Here is a 16,810-nt window from a genome sequence, read left to right on the forward strand (position 1 = left end):
ACAGCAGAAATAACCACACTAGTTGGAACCCGGGTAACATGTGGGTGATATTGTACTGTATGAAACTAAACTGACCAAGTTTGAAATAAATGGCAATGTGGTGGAAATCAAAGATTTTATCACCTGCCATACCAACTATGTAATATATGCCATAGTATGTACATGCGATCTTGCCTATATTGGCAAAACCAAGCGTCAAGTCAAAATTAGGTGGGCAGAGCATGTGCGTAACATCACAAATGGCAATATTAATCATCCTTTTTCTTCACATTTTAAGGATAAGCATCAGTGCAAATCAGTGGGTATCAAAATGTTTTGTGCAATAGCATGGGTACGTGAAAACTGGAGAACCAGAAATAGAGATATAAGGTTGGCCCAGACTGAAATGAGATATATTTTTTATCTCAAAACTTTGGTACCTACTGGGCTCAACGTTGATTTTGAGTTGAAGTGGTTTCTGTAATGTTATTTCTGTAATGTTATTACTTTTATATATATATATTTTATATTTTTCATATTTTTGTGTATACATTCTAATGTTTGTCATTTTTTATTGTATATGAATTTTATTGTGTTTATGGTTATATGTTTTTTATTTATTTCTTTGGATATGTAAACTAGATGGTACTCAGGTAACAATATTGGGTATCCACATTAGGTTTCATTAGGCATCCATAAATACCATTTAGAATATTACTTCCTATTTGCAATCTGGTTTGCTGAATACACGAACAGGGCATGATTGCCCCTATCTAGAATTAGTTAAAGCCAAATGTTCATTATATATAACACACATATAGCCACATAGCTCTAATACCAATGTTGAAGTACTATCTAGTGGAATTCTTAATCATAATGTAATTCATTTATTATAGATTTAAAGATCAGGGCACTATTACCCTTATCAAAGATGGCCACCGCTATTTTTTATATATATAGCGTTAAACGTTATTTAATATCACTTATTTCAGCTGCCAACTAACCTGCAAATAAAGGAATAATAGTGAAATACATAAAGGAAATCTATAGGGATATCGCAAACATCTCCTTTATACAAATGCAGGAACAGGGCATAACTACCCTGAGTAAATATGGCTGCCGCAATACATTCCCGGAGCATAATAGCATAGACACATATAGAAGCAATAGGAAGCCGTATGAGGCGGAAGTGACGCGGGTACGCACTTCCGGTCCGGCGGCTTTATAGCAGTGGAACGCAAACAGAAGTGTTCTGCTGGCTTTTCTGTTTGCACGTGGTGGGAGCTGTGGAAACAGTCCCCCACCGAATTGAATGCTCAGAAAGATCTGCTGCTGGTATGTATGTTTTTTGGATTAGTGGATGTGCCATACATTATATGGATGATAGCACTATCATATTTTATAATAATATTTTATTTACATTTAGACACTATACTTGATAAAGGCACCTCAGTGTGCTGAAACGCGTCGCAACCAGTGTCTATTTTTACTGTCCAATGGTGCGGGATCACTTTGCATACAGTACAGTATCACCCACATGTTACCCAGGTTCCAATTAGTGTGGTTATTTCTGCTGTGAAGGATTGTGGCCCACACCGTGTTTTTATCGGAATAAAACTTTTTTATTGGGAAGAAGCTTGTGAGATTCCATATCCTATAAAGATACCTTTATGCAAGTTGTCCTAAACCTATTCATGTTAGCATACATGTAAGCACCTGTTCATACTCACTGGAGTGTGGTGACCTATAATTGAGTGACCCTTGGATCATTCGGGAACTTTGGGAGCACTATCTTCTAATAGTCCCCCTGCACGTTTGGAGGAGATTTTGTCTTCAGTGTTTTTATTATACTACAATTGTGTATTCTCCTTTATTTTTACATATTCGAGCCATTTGGTTTGGAGAGAAAGAGTGGAGATCATTGTGGAACATTCCTTTAAGTGCAAGTGGACTAAGTTTGTTACTCTAAGCCAATAAGATCTTGTTTTGAGATCCGGGTAAATCTGGGTAAATCTGGACCGGCACATCTCTATTTGCTATGCACATTATCGCTCTTTAAGGTTTGATATACAGTATCACCCCTAAAGTACTGTACTAATTGATTTATGTTAAGAAATTACAAAGAATGACTAATGGCAATAATTGTCTTGGTTATATGCTGCTTATGAAGTAAGTTTGCTCTATGTTACCTTTTTGAACATCGTGGCAATGCAACATTAATAGACTCAACATGAGCCCTCCACATATAGGATAAGAACCCATCTTCTTCTTTGGATAATGGTGGCAGTGAGTTGTTAGATATTTGATTTGATGTTTTTATATACTGTATAAAAGAATATAAGACGAAAATGTGTGCCATTGTTTTTAGTGTAAGGAAAGCAACATTACTGATTAAAAAGCTACAAAATATATGCAACAGAATGAAACCATTAATTAATTCTCTACTCTACTACTATGGTATATAAGTTATTCCTGCAGGTTAATCAGATTATATAGGTGGCATTTGCTAGACAAAAACGCTTCTTGGGATATCCAAAATAGCTAATTTGTTGCCATGCAACCAGCAAGTAGAGAACCTGAGTCCTCCTGTTCCTCCTTTAACTATAAACTAAATATGTGATTATGGGGGTTATTCAGACCTGATCGCACGACTACAATTTCCCAAGTCGGGCATTAGTTGAATGACTTTTTATGTGTATGGCTCGTAGTAAGCATGAGTGAGGCCAACCTTCAATAAACCAATTACTTTGGCCATGCACAAGTTGACTGACATGAAGCCAGCAATTGGGGGTGGTAATCTGACATTTGCTGGGAGTGTCAGGGAAAATGCATGCATGCCCTGGCATTTGAAAGGAAGTAATGTGACTTCAGCTCCGGCCCTGATCAGCCTGTTTCTGTAGTAGCCGCTGTCAGCGCAGGCGGGTTCTGTGTTCCCGGCTGTGACCGTGGAGGACCAGTGGAGGGCGCTGGAGAGCCAAAGGCAGAAGGTTTGATGTAGGACATACACGGGGAGATCAGGGCACAGCGAACCAGAGAGTTGACGGAAACCAGGAACAGGGGCGCGGAGTCTAACCTGCCAGCGGTATTCACCAGGGAGCCCCGCAAGGAACTTTGGACTTAGCTGCGTCTGACAGGCAGGTCGCGGCCCCCTGCCCTGGTCCTCTGGACGCAGGCAAGGGAGATGATACTGGAGGTAATAATGCAGAAGGAAAGGCAATCTGGAAACTGCGGAGGATTGCACAGGATGTCGACAACTGAGGTAGACTGTGGTGCCGACAATGGTGCCGACGGCTGGTGGGTGGCTCAGGTATATGCTGGAGCAATAGGACATAGTTGGTAAAGTCCCTATAGAGCACAACAGCTGAATGTCGACGCTGGTGTCGACGGAGCCAGTTGTTAGTTCAGGACAAGATGGAGAATGTCGCTGAAAGGCTTGGAAGCCAATGGTGGTAATGGCGAGGCACCTGTACTCGACTGCAGAGGTGGAAAGGCAGGAGTCTTCTGGAGATGGATAACCCAGGTAGCTATAGCGGGTGCAGATAACGCTGGAGAGAAACACAGGGGAGCCTGGAGATCTCAGAGTCTTGGGAACTTCTCTGTCACAGGAGAATACTGAGAGCAGGTAAGCAATTGTTCAAGACAAGGAAGGAAGGCCGCAGACCGGCTTTATCCCCCTTGCTTGTCTGTGATTGGCTGCCGGCTGCAGCACCAATCAATGCTGGGGAAAGGAGCACACACCTTGATCCAGGTACAGGTGTGTGGGTCAGAGGTGACGTGGATGGACAGCGGGGATTGGTCTGGGGAATCAGCTGACCTGAGAGTGTCATGGCGGCACCCATGCTGCCCGGGAACGGCGTGCGCTTGGCAGGGAACCATGGCAACGGGCCGTGGGGACACAGGGGACATCACGCCACACATCAGAAGCCATGCGGATGACAGGCCTCTCACGCAGTACAGACCATCGAGATGGTAATGAGGGATGCTTCCGATGGTGGGATCTGCGGTTCGTGACAGCCGCCGGGTAAGTCCTGGGCTACACATTAGAAAAACCCTTTGATGTTGAGCTTCTTGCATTTGGATTTGCTGCTAATTGACAATGTTTGTAAATTTTGTAAACCGTGCACACTTTTTGCAGGCTTGCACAGGGTGGGATTTCACTCTAGCTAGGCGGCGATTACCTGACCAAAGTGCTCTGCCAATTAGCAGCCCAGTGATCAGGTCTAAATAACCCCCTATGTTATTTTTTCATGTACAGTATATTTAGAGCCAGATTCCAAGTACAGTAGTGCACAGCCTCAGGGAAGCAGCTGTGCAATTCAGTACAATTAAACTGCTAATGCAGAAGGAGGCGTCTGTAGGAAAAAGATTTTGTAGGAAACATTTACCACAACAGAAGATAGGTGGTAGCCTTGGACTTTAATGCCTGGGGCTATCCAGTTACAGCCCCTTCACCTCATACCTTAACCCATACAATCAGGGATCAGTTTCCGGAGCTAGGGGTTAACAGGTTTGTGGAACCCAGGATCATGGCAGTTAACAAAGATTTTGGTTCTAACAGAAATCCGCATTAACTGCAGCCTGCTGGCTGATCATGGCCTACAGCTGAATAGCGCCAGGATATGAATTAACTGATGGTAAGTAACCGCTGCTAATTGAATTTGGTCCGTAGAGTGATATGTATAACCACCGTAAAAGATAAGACAATTATTATTGAGCATTAAAAAAATACATTGATTTGATACCTGTATGTATATTAATGTTTTTTTCTTAAAGTATGAGAATCATTATTACCTCAAAAAAAGCCATCCATCCATTCATTGCATGAGGAGATGTTAGGCGGCATCCTGCAATATTATAGCAAAAGTCAAATTCAAATTCTTCTGGAGGGGAAATGTCTACTTCATATGGAAAACTTTCAAATAATCCTGCATCAAGCGCGCCAAGAAATGGAATGACAGCCAAGTAATAATTCATACCTGAAAGTGAGTAAATAAAACATATTACGTACTGCAGCGCTCTACATACAGAGTATTATGATATAAATAAATAATATCGGTACTTGTTTCCTAGCACGGCCACAAATCTTGGCCATCGGGGGTAATTTTAGTGGCCTGCGACGCGACCGACGCGATGCCCCCGATTTTTCCATTGAAATGCATTGAAAACAGTGAAAAATCGGGTCGGTCGCGTCGTGTGCGCCTAAAAATGCTTAAATGGTCCACCCGCGATGGCCGCGATTTCCCCATAGGGAACAATGTTAAATGCCTCAATTTACCCGCGATGACCCCGATTTCCCATAGGAAACAATGTTAAATGGGTCAATTTTCCCAAATCATCATAGGGAAGAATGGTAAATGGGCCAGAAAGCCCAAAAAACCCCCCTGACCAGTGAAATGTCCCCCCAAAAGTAGTTCACGCCACCCCGCGATGAACGTGAACCCGAAGCGTGGCGAGCGCAGCGAGTCCGCGAGGGGCGGCGGTACACGTCCTCCGACCATTTCATACCCCCACTATCCACTAGGGCGTGGAGTGAGAATAGAATAGTGTGGCGAGCGCAGCGAGCCACCGAGCCCGAAGTGTGGCGAGCAATGTTCCCTCTAATTTTACAAAGGCTCTGTGCGGCAAAAAATATTGGCTGTGCAACTTTGGAAGGAAATTTATATTTTTGTGCGTTGCTTATATATAGAACTGGAAAACGACGTTCAGCATTTGTGTCAACTTTATTTCAAAATGATATTAAACATTCAAAACACAGCAGACAATGTAGTTAATGGGTGAAACACACATTGAGTCCACAACTGCAAAAAGGGGACCATTGCTGCTTTGTGCGCTCTGTTGAAATGTCTGTGCGCACACTCGGCAAGTTGTGTGCGCGCGCACATGCGCACAGCTTAGAGGGAACACTGGTGGCGAGCGCAGCGAGCCCCGCGAGGGGACGCGGATACCTTCACAGGCAAACGCGTCCCTTCGCAGCCTTCACAGGTATCCGCGTCCCCTCGCGGGGCTTGCTGCGCTCGCCACGCTTCGGGCTCGGTGGCTCGCTACGCTCGCCACACTATTCTATTCTCACTCCACGCCCTAGTGGATAGTAGGGGTATGAAAAGGTCGGAGGACGCGTACCGCCGCCCCTCGCGGGCTCGCTACGCTCGCCACCCTTTGGGTTCACGTTGATCACGTGGTGGCGTAAACTACTTTTGGGGGGACATTTCAATGTTCAGGCGTGTTTTTGGCCCATTTACCATTGTGGTACTTATGTAGTATCTGGGCTGCCGATTTCTAAATCGGGTCGGATCGGGAGATCGCATCGCATCGCATGCGACCATGCGATTCGATGCGATGCGATGCGATGCGATGCGATGACCCGATTTTTCCATAGGAATCAATGTTAAAATGGACTGAGTCCATTTTAACATGGAATTCAATGGGAAAAATGGGTCCTTTTCATACCCCTACTATCCAAGTGGGCATGGAGTTGGATATAAACCTGTGGCGAGCGTAGCGAGCCACCGAGCCCGAAGCGTGGCGAGCGAAGCGAGCCCCGCGAGGGGACGAATACCGTCCCCTCGCGGGGCTCGCTTCGCTCGCCACGCTTCGGGCTCGGTGGCTCGCTACGCTCGCCACAGGTTTATATCCAACTCCATGCCCACTTGGATAGTAGGGGTATGAAAAGGACCCATTTTTCCATAGGAATCATTTTAACATTGATTCCTATGGAAAAATCGGGTCATCGCATCCGATATCGGATGCGATGCGATGCGATGCGATGCGATATCGCTCGCATCGCATCTGATTGTATGCCTTAACTTAAGGCATACAATCAAAAAATCGGCAGCCCAGATACTACATTTGTTCCTATGATAATTTGGGTAAATTGAGCCATTTCACATTGTTTCCTATGGGAAATCGTGGTCATCGCGGGTAAATTGAGGCATTTAACATTGTTCTCTATGGGGAACTATGCCCCCGATTTTACCCCCGATGACCGCGATTATGATCGTTGTGGCCGTGCTAGGAAACAAGTACCATAATATCTAATGAAATTAAATAACAGTATCAGTGGTGCTACCCAAGTTACAGTTAAGAAGTGTGGGGAACAACTGACACAATTTACAATTATATTATTATACCATCAGCACTGATTATGGAAATATTATTGAGGTATTCACTTTGGATATTGTGGTTTTTCAATTGTGACACAGTGGCTAATGGAATAGGCTATTCAGTGGTATTGTTATAATAATTTCATTATGACTGTAAACACAGAACCAGAGCTTTTTATTTGCACTGCTGTGCTCAAACCAATAATGTTATAATGCCAGAGGCCGGCTATTATTTACACTCAGAAGATGTCAGCAGTGTTCAGGGCCCACCATTCCCATTAAAAATGCTTATGATTGCAGTCAGGACAACACTAGACATTTTAGGGAAACATATAATACAGTGACTGTCCCAGACACAGATGTACAGTATAGCATGCAGAGTAGGGATGCCAATCCAGGGAACCAGGATTGAAAAATGCTCAATTCTAGGATTACTCTGACATACCTCCCAACAGTCCAGATTTTAGCGGGACAGTCCCGATTATCAGGGTCTGTCCCGCTGTCCCTCCCATGGCCGGCAGTGTCCCGCGGTGAGGGGGGGCTGTTGGGAGTCCCCCCTTTCAGCTGCTAAGCAGCGGGGAATAAACGCTGTGCGCATGCGCACAGCGTCTATTCCCGCAGCCAGGGGGCTGGGGGCATGGCTAGAGGCTCACAGAGCCTCTGGGTCATGCCCCCATAGCGTCAAAATGGGGGCGTGGCCTCGTGGGAGAGCCGCAAGTATAGGCCTCACCCCAAAATTAGGCCACGCCCCCAAAAGATTTCTGCGCACCTACAGCGCGCTGCAGACGCTCAGACGCTGCCCGGCAATAGACTGCACAATCCCCAAAAAATTGAATAGTCCAATCCCGGGATTGAAATCTTGGACATTTTGGGGATTAATCCCGGGATCCCGCCGGATTAAGAGAGCCAGAGCTGCTGGATTTAATCCTATGCTAATCCCCTGCTGTATTGTTCTAAGTATTGTATTGCAGCTGAGAACAATAAGCCTTGGTGAGCCATGACTCACTGTGGCGATCCAGAGTAGGGTAGTTGATTAATGCTCCATCTGTATATACTGTTTTACTATACAGTGGACATCCTAGTGGCTGTCATAAAATACCAAAAGCATCCTAGTATGCATTAAAAATCTTCACTCAAAATTAGGAAACGTATTAAGTACTTGAAAAACAAATGATGTGAATAAATAATGAATTATCTAGTGGCAGGTATAATGAATAACAGCAGTGTAGGCACGCATATTTCCTTAGGCTGTGCATCTTAATTTGAAGGAATGAAATACTGTATCAACATTTCCTGCAGTGAAGGCTCTCCTGTGTATATATACTGCCATAGAAAGTTTGTCATTTATTAATCTTCTATTTCAATAATTGACAAAAAGCAGATTGTGTGGTTTGAGTTATATCTCAAACCACACAAGTTACTGTTATGGACCCAAAACTTTTCTGCACTTTTGGAATTTCAAACTTGCAGTTTTGTTCTTTTCAACCCACCGTAATTCAGCTGCAGAGTTGAAATACAATTAATTTTGGCAGGGTTTAAAGTGGTCCTGGAGAAGTGGGGAAACTCAATTTCCTTCTACCACCTAATGCCCCCCCCCCCCTCCACTCCCCCCATTAGGCAGTGCCAGGACCAGCTGTAGGGATTTCGGCAACCCCCTGTAAACTATAATGCTTTTCTGTTAGAATTACTGTGCAGGGCCAAGGTGGAGGTTCAGTTAGTTTTACCTCACCATTAAAGGTGGTGGAACTCAGTTCCACCTCGTCTCCCTCCCCCACACACAATCACTTTAACCCCTGTATGTTTTAACAGAATTCCTTAAGTAATTAAAGCCTAGACTGCAGCCTAATTAGCTTGTGGTTTATCAGGCACTGTTTACAAAATGAACGCTACAGTATATGCAGGGCAATGTAGTGTAATACCCAGCTATGTGGGGAACAACACTAAGTAGGCCGCCCACAGACCTACATAAAAACATTTTTTTTTGCTTTGTTTTTGATTCCCAATCTCTTTAACACTTCAGTTACCAACACCTGGGAGCCAGCCCTTAAATTACATCACTGCTGCCTCTTAACTGTAGCTGGTGTTACTGTACAATAGTACACTACAGTCCATACGGAGAAGTCACTTTTCCGGGTGCCGGACACGGTCCCGACTGTGGGGATCCCGACAATCATATACCCGACTTCGGGATCCCAACTGTGAAAACGCAGACAGACAGGTGCCCGATGGCCACCCGCTATTTTCCCTCATGGGGGTCCACGACCCCCATAGAGGGAGAATAGAATAGGTGGCGGACCGGTTTGCATTCTGTTAAATTGTAACATTGAATTCCAGCTGTCGAGTGTCGGAATCTCCGTGGATTGGCAAAAACGGCCATGGATTTATGAAAAATGGGCACGAATTCGACAATCCGCTTCCATTTGCGACAAAACAGATCCCACTTTAAAACCGGATCTGTTTTGTCGAAAACGGCCCCAGATTGTCAAATTCACAGGCGTTTTTCATCAGTAATGGCAGCAATGAGTAATCGAGTGCCGCTTTTTCCGCAGGTGAAAATAGAGGCCAGGATTTAATATCCCCCTAAGACTAAAAAGTTATCTATACTCTTTAAAAATTGCAGTACTGTAAAGTTCAGTTTAAGTCACCTACAAGTGTTTACACACTTCGCAATTACACATTTATACAGTCCAGACAGTTTGCCTGACACAACATGATAAATGCATGTTTATCCGTTACTCTGTTCTAATTAATTACAATAATACAGTATCTGAATAATTGTCCAATGATTTATAATGTTATCAGTGCTTTATGACACAGTACAGCTGTTTGCAATACAGCAAAATTACCATCAGAAGAAATAGTATTCTTTGTAATGTTTCCTAGGAAATGTCAAACCACCTCTATACAGTATAAGTCATTTCTGATAACCTGTATTAACGTTAAAGGTAAAGAAACACATGGGCCGATTCAGGACTGTTCACTAGGCTGCATGTGTTTGGAGCCTAGTGAGCAGGTTAACGCATGCCCCCCACCCTGCCGTGCAAGCCCCTGTGCAGGGCTGCAAACAGATGTGTACAGGTATGCATCTGTTCGCTAGCGCCCAGACAAAGGAGAAGTCATTCGAAGGTTACTCCAGGAGTAACTCGGTCCCTGCAAGAATCACTGCAAAATTAGGGTGGCCGCCGATGTCGTCCACTCATCCCGAGCAGGCAGGGGAACGTAGTGGCATAACTGTAAATTTTTCACCCCTCTCTACCAAAAAAGTTACTGGCACCCCCCTCCCCCCCTCTCCCAACACACACACTCACTCCTGTACAAACACAGAGACAAAAGGTAGCAGACTAGCTTTCAAAGCTTTTGCTTATACCCCTTTTCCACTAGAAGAAATAACCCGGTAATCTCCGCGGGGACACGCTTCTACCCGGGTTTTTCTGCTAGTGGAAATGCTCCCTGTCAAATAACCCGGTTTGGATTCCCCGGGATTCCCCGGCAATCCTAACCAGATCATGATCAGGGTAGCACCCGGTTAGCACCCGGATTCAAGGGTAGTGGAAACGCTCCCTAACCGGGTTATTTGACTGAGCATGTTAAAATCTTCACTGATTGGTGCTGCTGGAGCGCTGGTGAGTGATGTCATCACTCAGAGCCCCGCAGACTGCGCACATAGCATGGAGGATAGAGTTCTGTGCACATGTGTTGCATGTCTGTCCTGCTGACTTTCCCCTGCTGTATCAGAGGCTGCTCCAGCAGCCACCTTCCACTTTGCTGCCAGCACCACAGGCTGCCCCAGCAGACACTGCTATTCATTCCGCAGCACAACATCATTATGGCTGCCAGCAATTGGTCTGATGCTGAAGTGAAGGAGCTGCTGGTCATTAGGACAGAGGAGGAAATCAAGCGCCAGGTGACGTGTAAAAGTCACGATTGTGTACAGAAATATTGCCCAGATGCTGGAGTCTAGGGGGATACACCGCTCTAACCAGCAAGTGCTTAACAAATTAAAAGCACTAAAGAGGCAGTTCTGACCAGAACAGGAAAAAAAGCGGTGCCGCACGTGTCGATTGGGTCCATTACGATCTATGCTGCAGGGCATTTGGCAACACAGCTCTGACTAATCCTGTGGCACTGTCATCCTCTTGGCCAGCCAGATGGAGAGTAGCCAAGAGCCACCAATGGAGAGTAGCCAGGAGCCACCTGACACACAGTCCACCATGGCAATGTCACCGTGCTGCCCAACTTCTCCGCTCCTGATTTCGGAAGATGGCGATGAAGAGTGCAGTCTACTCGATAGGTCTGTTTTGTCTGACACCGCACAGTCCATGGCGGAGGAGGGGTCCGAAACAACAACGGTGCAGGCGACTCAACAACAAACACCAAAACTGCTTTCAAATAGTAAGTAAAAAAAACAAACACATTTATCCCAGTAATCAATGGTATATGTTGCAGAGTGCCGCAAGTGTGCAGGTGGGATAGGGCCGCAAGCACAGGTCTGCAAACACCTCTGCTATATTATGTTTATAGTGTTTTTTTGTTTGTCCCACTTGCAGTTTACAAGGTGCCGCCAAAGAAGAAAAAAACAAACCATTCCGATCAAGCAGCGAGAGCTTTATCTTCCATAGTAATAGAACAACTGCGGGAAATGGACTCCGACATGCAGGCCAATGAGGATGCTCGTATGGAGAAGTTTTTAGCAAATGAAAGACAGATGCAGCACTCTTTCTTGGATCAATTAAAGGACATGCAGGACAGACAATTGTCCTTCTTGGAACGGATACTTAATCGTGGGTATATGCCACCTCCTCATTATCCACAGTATCCGCCACATGCTTCACAGACCCCAGCATACCCAGCACACCATGCATATGGCCAATACAGTAGAGGGCCAACTCCCTCCGCCCCTAGCACTTCCTGTGAGCAAAAGTCACACCAAGAGCCTTTACCATATAGAGGCCCCAGTAGCCACGCCCCTAGCACAGCAACTAGCTACCACCCCACCACTGGTGCTAGCTACGCCACCAACATTTCCACTAGCTATGCCTCCAGCACTGCTACCAGTGCCCCACTAAACCCAGAGTATAGTGAGGCAAACACCACTAGCCGTGACAACACGTCTACTACACTACCAAACCTAGACTCCCCTGAATTTACGGTATATCGTAATTTGTCATAAGAAATACTTATTTTTTTCTTTGAAATTCTTTATTGCATTATTGCAATAAGAATGTTGAATACATTTATTGCATTCAGTCGCCTTGTGGGCACAGTTTGGTTAAACCCTACACCTTGCACTTTTTTAAATTTTATGGGCACTTGTTTTTTAACATGTTTATGTGCACTTTTTTCATTTTTATGTATGCCAAAGGCTCAGCTGTACGGCAAACATTTTACCTGAACATGTCTTTTCTTGTAAATTGTTTTTTTGGTAAGGAATAAGGCGCTACATCAGATTCCTTACCAAAAAAACTATTTGCATTGCTTCTATTGGGGCAAAGAAGGAAATAGCCCTCATACTGTAACACTAGAAAGAAGCGCCCAGGACTCTGTTTGTTACCCTTTTTTTGCATGTCTTTTCTTGTGTTGTGTGAAGAAACTTTTGAAAGTTCCAAAGATTTAATATTTGGAAGTAAAATAAAAAAAAGTTATTTTAAAAGAAATGAGTGTGGTAATATTTGCCAGTAAAATAAAAAAAAAAGTTATTTTAAAATAAATGAGTGTGGTCTCTTCTTCTTTTATGGTAATATTTTTAATGGTGGCCCTTTTGGTGTAATGGTGGCCCTATTTTGTGACCTCCCATGGTAAAGCCCTTTAAAAAGGCTTTTTCCTTATGTAATCTATAGGGAAAAAATGGCCTTACCCGGGTTAAGTGTAAAAGGGGATGATCAGGCAATTTACCGGGTAGCACTGTAGTGGAAATGTATGTCCAACCCGTGGCCAACCCGGGTTCGACCCGGGTACAATTTACCGGGTCCGACCCAGGATGCTAGAGGAAAAGGGGTATTAGAGTGGGCTTACTAGTCATTCCTGCATTTTGTGAGTGACACATACTGTACTGAAACAAATGTGTCTTTCTAACACATGAAAGGCTGCTGTTTTAGTTATTCTGATATAAATAAGATCGGTATGGACACCATTAGGTCGACATGCATTTAGGCCAACATGAGTGTAGGTTGACATAAAGGAAAGTTGACACGAGTCTAGATCGGCATGGGTTAGGTTGACAGGGTCTTTAGGTCAACAAGGTCATTAGGTCGACATGGGGTTGGTCGACAGTGAAAAGGTCGACATGGGGTTTTTAAAAAAATTTAGGCCCGAATGTTGACACAGTCAACGTGGACACCGACACATTGCACCGCGTCCCCTCTCGTGGCTTGCTGCACTCTCTACGCTCGGCACACTATTTTATTCTCTCACCACGGTAGGTGGTAGGTCATGAAATACTGCCTGTCGGCACATGTCGGCTCAAACTTTGTTTTAAAACACAATGTCGACCTAACCCATGTCAACCGAATGACCCTGTTGACCTAACCCATGTCGACCTAGACTCATGTCGACTTAATGGTGTTGCCCTAATGACTGTCGACCAACATGCTGGTCACCCAATGACCGTAACCCAAACAGAATGTATCACAACTAAAAAACATGTTGCACATCTGTATTTCTATACAGTACAGTACTTACAAGCCCACCAACTTCTAACTGAGATGCAGGTTTGGTTTTCACTGTTCTGCCCACACGCTGACTGATTAGATGAGTCTTTTATTCGACCTAGTAGAAAACAGAGCTGAATTATCCCTGATATTCATTTACAATCAGTCATTATAAATGTTATTCTTACATGTTTGTTTGCAATTTAAACATTGCAAGTAAACATTGAAAATAATAATTTATTACAGCTTTCTTATCTAATACTTTTTCTCATAATATCTATATTTTGGTTCCAGCAATATAAATTCAGAAAATAGAATTACCGATTTGTGTGAGATAAAAATTAACAGATTATTCTGTTCTTTTTGTAAAGCATAACCATTATCAACATTAAGATCAGTTTATTTATAGGGAATCACAGTGCCACTCTTACATACAATAATGCAGCAAACATAAAATGAATACAATCCAGATAATTGACATGAGTAGGCAATTCTGCAAAGTCACATAAGCCAACGGAGTTGTGGTTGTCAAGGAGGAAAGGCTGATTAAATGTGCTGAAATCAGTGGATGTGTAGTTCAAGCTGAATGTAAGGACAGAAACAGCCCTTTGGCTTCATTGACAGTAGATTACAATGGATGTTAAGTCTATAGGGGAAGTAATATTATTTGCAGTAGCCAAGAATGGGGTATGGATCATTGGGTTGACCAATATTAGGTCGACATGCCTAAGGTTGACATGGTTGGATTGTCAACACAAGCATTAGGTCAATAATGACTAGGTCGATGGTCGAAATGTCGACATGGGGTTTTCTCTTTTTGTCCCAAATGTCAACATGGGCACTGTCTAAGTGTACTGCATACCCTCACTGCGCTCACCATGCTTTGGGCACAGTGCCTTGCTACACTATTTTATTCTCCCCCTACACCCTAGTGGATAATAGGGCATGAAATATCGACTGTCGACACATGTGGGCTAAAAAAAGTGAAAAGCCATGTCGATCTTTTGGCTGTCGACTTAATGCTTGTGTCAACCCTCCAACCATGTTTAACTTAGGCATCTTGACCTATTTCATGTGTCGATCTAAGCCATGTTGACCTTCAGTGGTGGATCCAATGCATGTTGACCTTATATGTGTTAAACTAACGACGGTATACCCCAAGAATGATACCATTTTTCCTGCAAATTTGGCAACCAACGAAAGTGGACAATTTGAAGGCTGAGAAGCCAAACTGCCGGTGATGGATTCTCAGCTTTTAAACCTAAACATAACACTGGTTTTGACTTAAAAATAATTACTGGTTAAGGGGGCTGATTCTGACTAGAGATGTGCATGGACCCTCATGTTTTGGTTAAAGTTTTGCCAAAACCACCCTAAGCGATTTTAAGTTGTATTTTTGTTTGTTTTTGAACAACCATCCTCAAGTGTTTTGGTTTGGGTTTTGTTTGGACTTTCTAGAAAATGGGCAAATACTGCTGACCCGCACACGCTAATTCCCACCCCTATGCATGGCTGCTAATACTTTTGGAGCCACGCACACAGGAAGAAATCCATTTTCCATCAAATGGATTTCCCCCTGTTCGCAATGCCGGGTAAGCCAGGATTTGTTTAGCGCTGTGATGGCTGTAATGAGTAGAAGGCCGCTGATGACGTCAGAGGCCCTCCTTCGCAAAGGCCATGGAACACCTGCATTTTCTGGGGAACACGCAGAAAATGCCGGTGACATGCCCCCGAATGGCCACCCACTGTCAATCACACAGGGAGTAGCCAGCTATAACAGGTGTTCAGAGCTTGCGCATGTGCACTGCGGACCATGTGCATGCACGGTCCTCCCATGATCGCCAGGGCTGTGAATTCACATCCCTGCGATCAGGGCTGAATCGGGCCCAAAGTAAAATGCTTTGCTGCAAATCTACACAGCCACCTTCCAGTCACTGCTCAAAACATTTCCAATACATATTTGAACCCATGCATCTTATTCGCTACTAAATACACACCGTACTGGTGCTGTGCGACTATAGATTTACTTAGACTCCTGCACAGTTATACAACATTCTTCTTTTGTGCAAATATCAGCATTGTGTACAAATTAGTAACAGCCCCAATTCCCGCAGCATAAAAATGTGAGAAATATAAAAATGTTAAATATTACTAATAAAGGATAAATAACAAAACCATAAATATCTATGCTCTATTACATTTCAGTATCAATGTTAATTCAATCAATATTTGCGTCACTAAATAATGGAACAATTCATTTCTATGTAGTTGCATACTTAAACTTAATTCATAAAAAGTTACCTACAGTAGGTAAATTAAGAATCAAAGATAGATCTTTACAGTTATACATAAGAAATGAGACCCTAAACCATGCCCTGAGTATTATCTGCCTCTGTGATCTGCCAGTTACCCTGATAGTATTACCTGTACGAAACTGCCATCCATGCTGCAAAGGCAATCCCCAAAGTATGTTCTGTTTGTTTCCTGGTTCTTTCATATCCAAAAACGGTGCTGTGACATCTAATAATATTTTATACATCCCCATCCTTCCCAGATAATCCCAGGGGTTTATCACAACCTTGTCATTGTGAATAGTGAAATCACTCAGATTCCCTGGGACAAGGTCCCACATTGGTGGGTAATCAGCAATAGAAATGGTTGCTTCAGAGTCACCACTGCTTTTCCCCAATATTAACGACAAAAGCAATAATACAGCCATTGCCTGGGATGATACCATTTTCAGTACAAGGTGTGGGCAGCTGTGTGCCTCTCTCTACTGCTCCTACCTGTATACTGTGCCTGTCATTTTTGGAACACAGCCTGCAACAGGACAGATCTGATTGGCTATTACTTTATCATCATCCACTTTATCTCTTTCAAAGACTTAGAACATAGACACAATCCCCCCCCCCCTTCTTTAAATACCTGCTGCTCCATACTCAGACCATTAGCATATGCTGCTTTCCCATGTTTTTTATAGCTACGAAAAAAGACTTTGAAAGTCAAATAAAGTTTACTCAATATGTTTGCTTTCTGCCAACAGAAACCAATACAAATGTTCCAGCTTAGTCCCAGCTTAGTTTG

General features: G+C 43.8%; 1 protein-coding gene across 1 annotated transcript in view; it reads right to left on the bottom strand.

The window, feature by feature from the left end:
- C3H6orf58 (chromosome 3 C6orf58 homolog) overlaps positions 1 to 16,498 on the bottom strand; it is a 35,474-nt gene extending 18,976 nt beyond the window's left edge. Inside the window, exons 1-4 of the mRNA XM_083174684.1 lie at positions 16,151 to 16,498; positions 13,758 to 13,844; positions 4,771 to 4,955; positions 2,169 to 2,302 (exon numbers count right to left, since the gene is read on the bottom strand). Coding sequence (XP_083030810.1) covers positions 2,169 to 2,302; positions 4,771 to 4,955; positions 13,758 to 13,844; positions 16,151 to 16,463 — 719 coding nt within the window. The 5' untranslated portion in view covers positions 16,464 to 16,498. The remainder of the gene's footprint in view (positions 1 to 2,168; positions 2,303 to 4,770; positions 4,956 to 13,757; positions 13,845 to 16,150) is intronic.
- Positions 16,499 to 16,810: the final 312 nt, after the last annotated feature.

Source organism: Crinia signifera, chromosome 3, assembly GCF_055691185.1.
Source record: "Crinia signifera chromosome 3, ASM5569118v1, whole genome shotgun sequence".
NCBI lineage: Eukaryota > Metazoa > Chordata > Amphibia > Anura > Myobatrachidae > Crinia > Crinia signifera.